The sequence below is a fragment of the Strongyloides ratti genome (genome assembly GCF_001040885.1).
Source record: "Strongyloides ratti genome assembly S_ratti_ED321, chromosome : 2".
NCBI lineage: Eukaryota > Metazoa > Nematoda > Chromadorea > Rhabditida > Strongyloididae > Strongyloides > Strongyloides ratti.
This window is the reverse complement of record NC_037308.1, coordinates 4,978,902-4,992,532: the sequence shown is the minus strand read 5'-3', so window position 1 is coordinate 4,992,532 and position 13,631 is coordinate 4,978,902. Positions and strand designations below refer to the sequence as shown.

At 22.9% G+C, this 13,631-nt stretch overlaps 4 protein-coding genes across 4 annotated transcripts; 1 reads left to right on the top strand and 3 right to left on the bottom strand.

The window, feature by feature from the left end:
* Positions 1–1,539: 1,539 nt before the first annotated feature.
* SRAE_2000157500 (Hypothetical protein) lies at positions 1,540–2,907 on the top strand (the record flags this gene model as incomplete). The annotated part of the gene is made up of 1 exon (XM_024652543.1): positions 1,540–2,907. One exon carries the CDS (start codon positions 1,540–1,542, stop codon positions 2,905–2,907), a length of 1,368 nt encoding a protein of 455 aa, XP_024506109.1.
* A 1,608-nt stretch (positions 2,908–4,515) lies between these two features.
* On the bottom strand, positions 4,516–5,518 carry SRAE_2000157400 (Nematode cuticle collagen, N-terminal domain and Collagen triple helix repeat-containing protein; the record flags this gene model as incomplete). Its single annotated transcript, XM_024652542.1, has 2 exons — positions 4,516–5,253; positions 5,315–5,518. The coding sequence occupies 2 exons, from the start codon at positions 5,516–5,518 to the stop codon at positions 4,516–4,518; spliced, it is 942 nt and encodes a 313-aa protein (XP_024506108.1).
* A 1,137-nt stretch (positions 5,519–6,655) lies between these two features.
* SRAE_2000157300 (Tyrosinase copper-binding domain and ShKT domain and Uncharacterised domain, di-copper centre-containing protein) lies at positions 6,656–8,784 on the bottom strand (the record flags this gene model as incomplete). Its single annotated transcript, XM_024652541.1, has 4 exons — positions 6,656–6,912; positions 6,962–7,731; positions 7,795–8,609; positions 8,665–8,784. 4 exons carry the CDS (start codon positions 8,782–8,784, stop codon positions 6,656–6,658), a joined length of 1,962 nt encoding a protein of 653 aa, XP_024506107.1.
* A 2,362-nt stretch (positions 8,785–11,146) lies between these two features.
* Positions 11,147–12,783, bottom strand: SRAE_2000157200 (Hypothetical protein; the record flags this gene model as incomplete). The annotated part of the gene is made up of 3 exons (XM_024652539.1): positions 11,147–12,198; positions 12,265–12,706; positions 12,745–12,783. The coding sequence occupies 3 exons, from the start codon at positions 12,781–12,783 to the stop codon at positions 11,147–11,149; spliced, it is 1,533 nt and encodes a 510-aa protein (XP_024506106.1).
* Positions 12,784–13,631: the final 848 nt, after the last annotated feature.

The following is a 13,631-nucleotide window of genomic DNA, read 5'->3' as shown; positions in this document are numbered from 1 at the left end:
CATGTACAATTTACCAATATAATGAAGATATATTAAAACATTTTATCTTTTTGAGATATTTTTTAATTTTTGTGGGAATTAATTTTTTTATTATTATTATAACACAGTTAGCGTAATTATTATTTTATTGATAAACATAATTTCCATAAAAAAGTATAAAAACATCAAAACAAGTTTATGTATCTTAACTAAATGAGACAATATTTTTAAGATTGATTATAAGAAATTTTTATTACATGTAAATTAAAAAAAAAAATCTTAAAATAAACCTGCCAACTTTTTATTGATAATTATTTTATAATTCATATGATCATAGTTAAATTCATATGACTTCGCAAACAAATAATGTTTTGAATTTTATAAATCAGTTTGTTTAATGTAACAATATCAGATATACTTGATTAATGGAATGATAAATCTAAGTATTTTTATTATGATAATTTTTCAATTTACTGGAAAATGTCAGTTAAAAAAAATTGTGATTATGTATATTAACTAAATTGATGTATTATCAAAGTTTTTAAATAAACATTTTATACCAATTGTTTAAATACTTCTATTTAAATGATTCTAATATAATTTTTATTAATTAAAAGGAAAGTTGATTGATAAAAAAAATTTTTATATTATTTAAAGATAATTAAGATTTCTAATATATTAATTTTTTTAACATAACTTAAAATATAATTGTTATCTTAAAAAAATTAAATTTTTAAAATAAAAATTAACTATAATGTTATTAAAAAAAAGAAAATAACAATAATTTTTCCATTGTGTACCTCAATATCAAAATATCAAATATTTATTATTTATGATTCAAAAATAATAAAAATAAATAAACAAAATTGTTACAAAAAAACAAGGTACAGAAAAAATGTTATATATATGATATAAAGTAATTGATATTATAAGAAACAGATTATAATTAAATATAAGATAAATTGATGTAAACAAAATTGGAATCTACTACAAATTTTTTTTAAATAATACATTAAGTAACACATATTTTTTTAAAAGAAGAAAATCTATTTATCATGAATAAAAAAAAATTGGAAAATATAATCATAACAAAAAAATTTTTATCTTGTATTCAACAAAAATCAACAGTATCTATAAAAATATAATTGAAAACAAAATTAACAATAAATAAATATTATATAATAGATATATTTTATTTTAATATAAATTTATATACAAACAAATTATCATAAAAATAAAAGATCATTATTTGCATTGTAGTGCAATTGTTTTAGTATAACATAATAAATTAAAAGGCTATACTTTTTTTTTTTTTAATTTTTATAACTATTATTTTAAAATAGAACCATTGTAAAGTATTTTATGTTATGATAAATTGCAATAAAATATTTTTAATAAATAGAGATATTCTTTGTTTAAAATAAAGTAGCTGTTGGGCAGTTGTTAGAAATTGTTATCACACTCAATTTGCTTTTAGTTATATATAATATATTTCAATTTTATTTTATATCCATTGATCTGCCATCAAAATTTAATTTATATTTTAAATATTTTTCTATCATGATTCAATTTTTATCTAAAGTTCCTAGAGGAACAGAAATAGTTTTACAAAATTATGAATTAATGGATATTATTTTATCTTATATAGATGATATAAAAGATCGTATGTCATTTGAAATGGTTTGTAAATTTTTTAGAAATTTATCATTATACACCATTTTACCATCATTAAAAGAGGGATATTTTAAAAATTTAAGTCATTTAAAAATTATTATTTCATATGATTCTAATACTGTTGATTTATGTATTGGCACTGATCCAAAATATAAATATATTATTAATAGAAATGTCATATGTAATGAATTATCAAATAATAATGAATCAACATGTATAGCTTTAATAGGTTATCTTCGTAGATTTTTATTACAAACAAGAAAAGTTTATATTGAAGTAATAGATGATAATGGAGAACGTGATTTAGAAGAAGTCATGTGGCTTGATAAATTTATTGTAGAATTAATGATAGAAATGAGGTGTAGAATATATGAAATAACACTTACACCAATAATTTATCCCTGTAGGAATAAAAAGATTTATGAAACATTAAAATTTATATATAAAAATTTATCAAAAATGAATGTAAATATTAATATTATATTAGATATTTTATGGAAAAGAGAAGATGAAGATATAAATATATTAGAATATGATTTATTTTATAATATATTTAAAGGTACAAATATAACATCAATTGTAATATCACCAAAAGATACATCTATACAATGTTCATTTAGAGAATGGATGAAATTATATTTTGATATAAAATTTATTAATTTTGAAAGTATTACAAAAGCTGTATTTTTAATTGATTGTAGATGTGTATGTTGTAGTCAAACATCAGGAAAAATTTATCAAAGTTTTTTAAGAAATTCACCATTATATGAGCTATCATTAAATTTTTCACCATTTAATGTTCTTAATCCAGGTGATATTTTTTATTATGTACCATCAACAATTGATGATTTACATATCTCTATTTATATGGATAATTTTGATGCCTATGAATGTCTTCAAATATTAAAAAATAAAGAAATAAAATTATTAAAAATTAATAATGTTGATTGTTTTCAATTTGTTGATATACCATATTTTTTAGAAAGTTTTCCTTTATTACGTGGTTTATCATTATCAGAAGTGGGTGCAACATTTATTACTCAGCTAGCGGAATATTTATATACATCTAATTGTATAAAAAATATTGAATTTTTAGAAGTTTTTTCAAAATTTGAAACAAAAGCATTTGTTGCATTAAAAAGTTTAAAACAAAAATTTCAATTTTCAAGAATGGATCCAACTTCTTTTGAATGTATTACTTTAGGGTTTAATTATGCTAATAATGCAATATTAATTAAAGAATACTCTAATTAAAAAATGCTTTTTATTTTATTTAATATATTTATAAATCTAATAAAGTTTTAATAGTTTGTTGTCCTCATTAATGATACTTTTTTTTTAAAAATAACTTATCTTTTTTCTACTTTCTTGCCCTAGGCATTATAAATAATAATTACATTTTATATTAGATAAAAAATTATTCGAGTCGGCAATAGTATTATATTACTAGATAAATCAACTAAAAAAGATTAAAATCAAGTAATATTGTTGCAAAATATATGTGTATATAAATATTTTACAATTAATTTCTTTATTATGTAAAAAGTTTGAAATCTTTTCAAAATAAATTGTAAATGATATCCTATATCTAAGAGAAGATTATTTTTCATTTAAATTTAAAATAACACAATAAAATATTAATAAGTAAAATAAAATATTTTAATTATCTTAACATTAATTAAACTAAATTTTGTCATTAGTAAACTTTTTAAAAATATAATTTGCAACAAATCAATCAAGAAAGATGACAATTGACATTTTTCATTGATAAAATAATATTAGAAATTAGTTGTGTTTTAAATATTAATTAAATGGTAGTATAAAAATTTCACAATAACAGGTAAAGATACACATTTATCGTTACTTTTTTTTATAATATAATTGTCTAATTACAGTAGTTTTAACTCCAAATATGATTTATCTTTTTTAAACTTTCTTTAACATTTATTTACTAAATTAATTTTAATCATAAGATTATTTAAAGTGTTATCTTACAATTTTTAATGATGTGATTTTGTAAATTAGACTATTGTCTAATAAAATTTTTTAATATATTAAAAGAAAAGTTAATTAATGTTTAACAAAAAAATTTTTATTATATTTTAAAATAAATACATAACTTATTTGTAAAATTTTTTACTATACAAATAAATGTTAATATCAAAAATATTGTTTTTTATATAAAGAGATAAAAAACAATAAAATTTATTAATTTGCTATCATTAAAAATTAAAAATCACGTTCCTGATAGTGCACCTGAATATAAGAATGGTATGATTAATGTCTGATGAAAAAAAAAATGAAATGATTATTATAATTTATATAAGATTAACGATTACTTTTTTATATAAAATAAAAACTAGTATTTATATAAAGAATGCTTTAACAACAATTTATATGGCAAATGATTACATAAACATGATTAAAGCAGAAGTAATGTACTAAAAATTAAGAAAATTTTCAATGGTTAAATAATTATATGTGTTACCATTAATTATGTATTTAAAAATATTTTTATAATTAAATAACATAATTTATATAATGTTAAAAATAAAAACTTTTTTTTATTTAATCTTTTAATAACTATTTAATTTTTAAATGAAAAATTGTAATAATTAAAATTTTTAAAGATTATCTATATAATTAATGATATCTTTTTTTTTAATATTTATTTAAATGAAGTTGTTATTATAAAAGATGTTTAATAAGACCTAAACATGCTACTATTTGATTGTTATTAATTATCTTTTAACATTAAAAAAAAATACTTTTTTACTAAAAAATCTTATCATAATAAGATATATAGAATTTATATTCCAATAAATTACTTTTTCAATTACATATTTTAAAACTTTGTTTAATTTAATAACCTGGTGGGGTTCTTGGAGTTGGACAATGTTCACAAGTTCCTTGTTCTCCAGTTGGTCCACGGGCACCTGGTAATCCTGGTGCTCCTGGTCTTCCTTGTGGTCCTGGTGCACCAGCATCACCTTGTGGTCCTTGAGGTCCTTGTTGGCTAGTTCCTGGTGGTCCTTGAATTCCTTGTACACCTGGTGGTCCTTGTGGTCCTGGAGCTCCAGCTGGTCCTGCTGGTCCGTTAACTTGGATGAGTCTACCTGGTTGTCCTGGTGCTCCCTTTTGTCCAACTGGTCCCATTGGTCCTTGACTTCCTGGTGGTCCTGGTAATCCACGTTCTCCTTTTTTACCATCTTGTCCATTTTTACCATCAGCACCTTTTGGTCCTCTTGGTCCTTTCAATCCTGGTTGTCCTTGTTGACCTGGTGGTCCTGGTGGGCAAATAATACATGGTTCAGCATTGATAGCTGATCCTAAAACAGCTCCATCACGTCCATTAGTTCCATCAATACCAGGGTTACCATCAGTACCATCTGGACCATCATCTCCTGGAGGTCCTGGTGGTCCTGGTGGTCCTTGTTGACATGTACAACATGTTGGTGCTGGTTCTGGATTGGCAACTGGACCATATCCATTAGAAACTACTGGTGGGTTTGGAGATCCATATTGACGTTTAGCACGAACTGTTGATGGTGTATTTTTGAAAAGAACAGACATTTCAGACCACATATCACGGGAACGTGTCTAAATAGAAAAAAAAAATTTTTTTATTAGTATAATATATTTAGAAAAATAATAGACATACTTTACAGAAGTCAGATTCCATAATAAGATGTGATTGGAATGAAGCAACATAGCTATATATCATAGGTAATGTAACGACTGAAGCAATAACAGCAACTGTTGATACAACAATAGCAAAGAAAGCAACTCGCTTCATTTGTCTTTGCTCCTCGTTGATTAAATAGCTATTAGAATTAAAAGTAGAAGTAGTAGATTTCTCATCCATCTTTGAAATGGGTGATTGAGATTGATATTCTGGTGATATCTAGTTAATCAGCTCCTTTTAAAGGATTTGAATAGGAGGAGGAATGAATGATGATATGCCGATGATTAAAGAATCCTGTTTGACATAGAAGATAGGATGGGTCAAGAAACCTTTTTTTTTTTTGTTAAAATATTTGTGAATATACAAAAATTGTAACATCATTAAGTAGTGAATTATAAAAGTAGAGAATAATAAATTGCGAAAAACGTATAAAGGATATCTTAATTTATCTTATTTAATATAGAAAAGTGGGAGAAAAACGTTTTCCGTATTCAGATATATTTTATATAGATAAAGAAACTTTTCCTGTAATAAGAGTAAACTTATTTACATGTTTCTATCTAAATTACTGCTATGTCTTTGTTGATCATTTAATGAACAGGTAAAAGGAATAAAAGATAAATATTCAAGATGTTTGTCTTTTTTTTTTTAGTAAACTTTAAATTGTAAAAGGATATCATTATTTTATACAATTATAATATAAATGCATCCCTAAATATTGTCTATAACTATTCGGTTTTTAGTTATAGTTTAATAACAAAATAAGTATAACATTGAAATATTAAATAATTAAACACATTTTATAAATATAATATTTAAACAAGTTTGAACTATATACAAGCTTATAATCATATTTTTTTGGTATAGAAATCAATTACAAACAAAAATATAATTATATTTAATTCTTTTTTTAATTATAATTTTATCTAAATAATATACTATAAATTTAATCTTTATTAAGTATCACAAATATTTCAACAAAAGAAATAATTTCTAAAAACGATCAAAAAATTGCATTAATCAAATTAAATAAAATCTTGAAATCAAATAAATATATAAAAGTTACCTAAATTAAATTCTCTTTTCTATATATATATATACATAATTTAAAATAGTAATAAAAAAAAATTATTGATGGTAAAAATTTTATTTTTAGCAAAAAGAAAAAGTTTATCATATTTGTATAATAAAAGATATGAATTTTTACAATTTATACATACATTAATTTGAAATTAATTTGTTTAAAAAAAACCTAAGTATTTTTATAACTTTTTTTTTCTAATGAACCCGCAAAGAAATAAAGTTAGTAGTAATTATCTAGGCAACTTTTCTTATAATATTTGTTTCATTTTTAAAAAATGAATTTTTTTTAGTTAAGGCTGTTGTAATATTAAGTTCCTCTGCAAGTTTTCTTTTTCTTTTTGGTATAGTACATTTATCTGATTTTTTTATTTTACATAATCCACAAGAATCTCTACAATTTTCTTCAAGGAAACTTAAATGTGAACCTGTTGATGAAGAACATTGATTTTCACTTTTCCATTGTTTACATGATACATGTCTATCAGTACATGCTGAAAAAAAATTATTGACAATTTTATGATAAATATTTTTTAAACTTACTATTTTTTAATGTGAAATTTGGTTTACATTTTTTACAACTTATTGGACAATTTATATTCATGTATTTTGGATTATCATTACATTCTCCAAGACTAGACCAGGTTTCACAACATGGATGTCTATCGAAGCAATCAACAAAAGTAACAATTGTTTGATTTGAAGAGTTTGTTTTTGGTGATATTTTTACATTAGTTGAATTTGAGTGATGCCCTCTTGAAATGGCATTCTTTATTGTTTTTGTAATATTTTTTAATGTATTACTCATCATAACTCTTGATTTTGGAGTAGGTCTTGGTGTAATAGGCATTGGTGTTGTTCTAATAATTGGTTTAAATGGTGCTGGTGTTGGACCAGGAATACATCTACCAAAGATACATTGTCCATTATAACAAGCATCAAATCCCTCAAATCCACTACATATACCACCTAATCTAACTTTAGCTACACAATGTGGAAATCCTCTTGTATCACAGAACAAATATCTAGAACCACAGGCTGGTTCTGCAAAAGTACATGTTGGTCTTGGAGCATATCTATATAATTGATCAGTATAAGCATTAGATAAACCATCACGATTTATTAATCTTGGGAATGGTCTCATTTCTGCAAAACTAAAATGTAATGGATTGGTACATGATTCAATATCTGGTGGATAGGCTGATTCTCGTACCCATCTTGGTTGACGATTTTGTCTCCATATTTCAAAAATTAAATCAACAAATGCATGATGAGCATAAAAAATAGGATCATTGGCACTAGTTGGTACTGGACTAAAATTATAAAAAAAAACAAATGAATATATTTAAAAATTATATGTATGTAATTATTCTTACCCAAAATCACCATTAATAAATCTATGAACTGCTCCATGAGAATATTCAATAGCACCATAATTGACAGGATATGGGCAACCAGCAGTCTGGGTAACATATGAAAGTACATATTCTACATTGGTTTGTTGAAGAACTTGATTAATTTGATTTTCATTAAATAAATTTCCTTCAGCTCCAACATTTCTTCTAATTGCATAAGCTCCTTCTAATGTTCTCCAATAAGCAAATGGACCAGTTGTAACATAACCATTCCAATCAGTTCCTCCAATAAATAAATCTGTAAAAAGAATAGAATCTCTTGGACTTGGAAGATAATTATCTAATGTTGAATCCCAATATGGTATTGCTAATGTTGGATCAATCATTTTTAATTGAATTTCAAATCTTTTTAAATATTCTCTATGCCATGGTAAAAAACCTGGTCCTGAATGTGCACCACCACCAGAAGATACATCTCTATGTTGTCTACCAATTGCATCATATTGTCCATTTTGTTTCATAATTTGTAATGCTCTATGATATCTATTTCTTTCATCATCAGTCATCATACGATACTCCTTTCTATATGCCATTTTTAATGGTTCACCATTAGGTAAAACACAATGATCTTGTGCAACCATTCTACCATTAAAAAATGGACATAAACATTGTAAAGACATACATTCAACAGGATCATATGCATAATTTCCACGATGATTTGGTGCAATTGGTATAGGTCTTTGAAATGTTGGTGATCCTGGTGCTTGAGGTGGCCATAATTGTGCATCTGCCTGTTTCTCATATTGTTCTCTTGACATTTTATCCATATGACGAAACTTTAATAAAAAAAAAATATTTTTTATTATAAAATTTATATTATTTAAAACATACTCTAATACAGATTTCTTTTATTTGTTCATTTGGAGCATCTGAACAATCTTCTTTAATTTGTGCAACAATACTATTACTTAAGAATAGTAGTATTAAGAACAAAATTCCTTTATTTAACATGAATCTTAAATATGTTATTTAAATTTTAAATTTCCAAATATATAGTTTTATAAAATATGTTATCAATCAAGGTTAAAGCCAAATAATAATATAAACCAGAAGCTATGTTTAAAAAAAAAATATAATTTGGGTACACTTATTTTAAACCTGTTAATATTAAAAATATAAATGAATAGGTGTAAAAATAAGTTAAAAAAAGTTGGTATTGTTAAAACTTTTGAATTATTTCAATCAAAAAAGTGATAAAAATATTTGTTTACAATAATAGTATATCTTGAAATAATAATACAAACATTTTAAAATAAACAATAAAACTGTTTTAATTCAATTTTAAATATATTTTAAATAGTTTTGAAAATGTTAAGTAATCAAGGTCGAAAGGGTAATCACGTTACAATTATAAAAATAATACTATAAAATAATGATAAAAATAAGCTAACATAAAAATTTTTTTCTTATTTAAATAGATTTGACTAACAAATTTTCATGCCAAGGTAACTATATATTCAATGTTAATTAATTACAAAAGAATTATTGTAGCACTAATTTTTAATAAAAATAGGTTATATAAGTTCATGTTACAGTAAAAAATTTTTTTATTAAGATAATATGATAAAATAAAAAATTTTTTTATATATATATTTTCTTTCTTTTAATATTTACTATAATTTTTCGTAAAAGATTAAAATATTTCAAAACATATACCCTTTCACCAAATAATAAAGTCCTTGATCCCACAAAGTAACTAGAAACTTTTTTTACAATAATTTCTTAGACAAATATATAAAAATCAAAAATTAACCTATAAATGTAAATATTTTTTTTATGAAAATATTTTAAACTAAATAACAATATATTTAAAAAAAAAATATTCTAATAAATAATAAGTAAACATAAATTGAAAATGATGTATTACAATATACATGTATTTTTAATTAAAAAGAAAAATTAATTGAAAAATTTTATTAATGAATAAATTTAAAATGATTTTAGCTTTATATATTAATGGCTTTTTAAAAATTCACGTAATCACATTTAAACTTCGATTCACCTTTTAACTTAACACCTGTTATTACTTTTTTCAATAGATAGTATATTTATTGTATCAATGAATCTTGGTTATTTGACCTTCCTTTAATTAGCAAAAAATTAGTTTCAATACACATTCTTTCTATTTATAAAACCTGTTAACTCATTTTATTTAATATGTTTCTATTAAAATCAAGTTTATTAGCTCCAGGTCAAAGTTATATAAAGTTTCTACTTTGATAAATTATATTAGCCATATTAAAATCAAATATCAATAAATGTTTTTCTTGTTTTATCAAATTCATTTTATTTACTAAATGATTTTTTCACAAAGTCTATTCATTTTATGTTCCACATTTCTAAGCACACTACCAGACGATAGACATTTTTGTAAAAGTCACACGTAATTAAAATTAGAAAAAAAAAATATATTATATAATCACAGATTACTAATACTTCCATATAAAAAAAATCATAAATACTTTTAATATAAAAAAAATTTATTTCCATGTTTAATTATAAATGTACATTGTATAATAATTTTATAAAAAATAAAAAAAAAATATTTTAACAAATTTTACATAAATTACAGTGATAGTAAATAATGTCCAAGATTATAAAATGTATTAGTAATATAAATTACAAAAATCATTTAATAAACACTTTTTATGAAACAAATATTAGTCATTATTTTGACAATGTAGTTTCTCTACTTTTTTTTTATATACAAATTAAAAGCAAATTAGAAATTTTAAAAAAGTTTTAAAAATTTATTAAAAAAAATGTATGAATTATTATTTTTAACCTAAATATTTTACGAAGCAAAAAAAAACTTTCTAATATTATGAATTTTAAGAAAAGTAAAAGCAGACCCGTGCCAAAAATTTGGTTTTTGTTAAAAATAATAAAATAAAATATTTACATCCCAAAAACAGGTAAGAGATATTTAATTTTTTTTTAATTTTAGACCAGTTAACTTTTTTAGTATTAAAAAAAAATTAAAAAATCATATATATTCATAAATAATTTAAAAAAAAAAGCTTAACATTCAAATTTAAAAAGTTTTATTAAATTTTAAACAAAAAACATAAAAATACAATGGAAGTTGATTTATTAATAATATTTAAATTACTAATATTCTAAATTTTAAAAAATTCTTAGTACGACACCGACTCTATAAAATTAAGCCCAAATTTTTATTGTGTGTAACGACACACTACTAATAAAATTTTTTTCTTAACAAGTGATATGGCAAGATGTAATGAATTTGATATGTTCACACCGCAATTAATCTACCTCTTTAAAATTTTTTTTTTTTAATAAATTTATTATTTTAAAAGCTAGGTGAATCACCACCATCTTCCATCATCATACCATCTCTATCGGTATTTTCAGATAAATCATCGATATTTAGATATTTCCTTGATTCGCAAATCATTGGAGGTAATGAATCTGCATAATCAAAAATACTTTCATCAATTTCATCAAAAGAATACGTCACTACCACAACCGGAAGACATTTAGCTAATTTTTTCCAATCTCTAATGAAATACAGATACATCTTCCTAACAAAAGATCCACTGCCGCGATTATTGCGACAAATCCGACAATACAACTTAACATCAAAATTCACCAGTCTACTTGGAATACCTGACTTAATATCTAACTGTAATATTTGTTTATTTTCATTGTCAAATTTGAAATACTTTATATTTATATCATTTGCACCACCCCAATTAGTATGCCCATCATCTAGCCTTTGAATTATTGGATCAGTCACATGAACATTATCAATAATAAATGTCCCAATATCTCCATAACATTGAGGAACACTATGACAAATCAAATCTTTTGAAATCTCTTTTTTTTTTAAAACAATTGCATATGCTTCTTCGGGTGTGATTTCTTGGTGTGAATACAATGGCCATCTACGATAGTATTTTATTGCATCACCATTAGGAAAATAAGGTTCTTCATTTTGCATTATTTTTGGTGCTGTTGAAGTTCCTAGTAATTCTACTTTTTCAAGTAATGATAAATATTTTTTGTGATTAAAATTATCACACCAACTATATGTTAATAAAGCTATATTTGGAAAATATGGAGGTGTCCGATAAGCCATATATATTCTTTTTATTAATCGTAATTTTTCATTACTATTTTCTTGATATATTAACCATTGTCTCCTTTCAATAATAAATGCACCTCTTTCATTTTTCAATCTTGCTCGGCGAATATTAGCATTCTCAAGACTGTAAGTTTCAACTTTAACTGGCTTTCCTGTTTCTTCATTTATAATATATTTATACCTTTTTTTATCAATATAACATTGTTTCCCTAGGTATCCATCATCAATGTTCCAGTTACTATCTGTGACTAATGCTCCTTCAATAGCAAAAGTAATGTCATCTTTTATATTTTGTGGAATAACCTTACAAATATTTTCTTCACCAATTCTACCCGGTATAAGCAAGTAACTTGGTACCTCGTTAAATTTTATTGCTCTTTTTAACTCCAAAGCAGGATAATTTATTGAACTATTTAATTTTTTATCTTCAATAATAATGTCCTTCTCAATTGCACAATTTTTTTCATTATCATTATTTATTACCTTTCCACCATTACCTACCATTTCATTATTTTGATTATCATTATTTAATTTCATGCCCTCCATTTTATTAGTATCATTCAATATTGACTTCTCAATTTCTGTTTTAATCTTACCAATATTTGAAAATGTACCACTTTTAGGAATAATATTAGTATAAAAATTATAAATAACTCCAATTGAATTGTCTTTAGATGGAATATTTATAAAAGTAGGAGAATTATTAGTATTATTGCCGTCAATACCCTCCAAATTAGGATCTGGATTATCAGTTGTTAGTACAAGCTAAAAATGATATTCGATAAAACTTTTGAGAAACGTACCCTAGCTTTTTTGTTGTCAGGTTCATCAGTATTTTTCATCTCAAACAGGAGCGTATGAAAAGTGAAATGGTGTTAAATGATACAAAAATGACCTATCTTTACACACTCAAGTTAAAAACATCCTGCGAATATTTCTGCTCAAGATACGCTTTTATGTTTGTGTATCGGTGTTCTACATACAATTGTTCGTATTAATATTTTTCCAAATACGTTATCTTATAAAGAAGTTAATGAGAATGGATTTCAAGATATTTTCCCTTTGTTAAAATGTAGAGCATCACCAAAACTAGTTAAAATTTTTACTTAAAAATGGTAACATAATTTTTCTATTAGTAATAAAAGAGAATCAATAAATGATGGAGATTGTATAATTTTACCAGATATTAGAATTTTTTAGTAAAATTAAAAAAAAATTTTATCGTATGATTCATTTACCTTTTTTTTGCCAATCATTGAAAAATATTCAAAAAAAAAGTAACAATAAAATTAATAGATCAAAAAGAAATAGTTTGATGAAATATATTTAAAATTTTTCAAATAAATTTTTTTTCCTACTTTTAAAAATAATAATAATACTTGAAATTTGAATAACAATTTTATTTCTCCATAATTTAACACATACAACAACAATAAAAAAGATGTATATTTATGATTAAATATTCATGTATTGGTTGTTTAAAACCATGTTTGATAAAAATTTGTCGTTCTTAATAATTTATTTTAATTTTTCTATATGTTATCGTTTGATTAACTTTATCAAATGAATAGAATTACAAAATTTTATTATCCATTTACAAAGTTTGAATGAATGAGTAAATATTGAAAGAAAAATTATTGTTTTTAACACTATAAATGATATAATTTTTTTGAAATAAAATTTCAGCTAT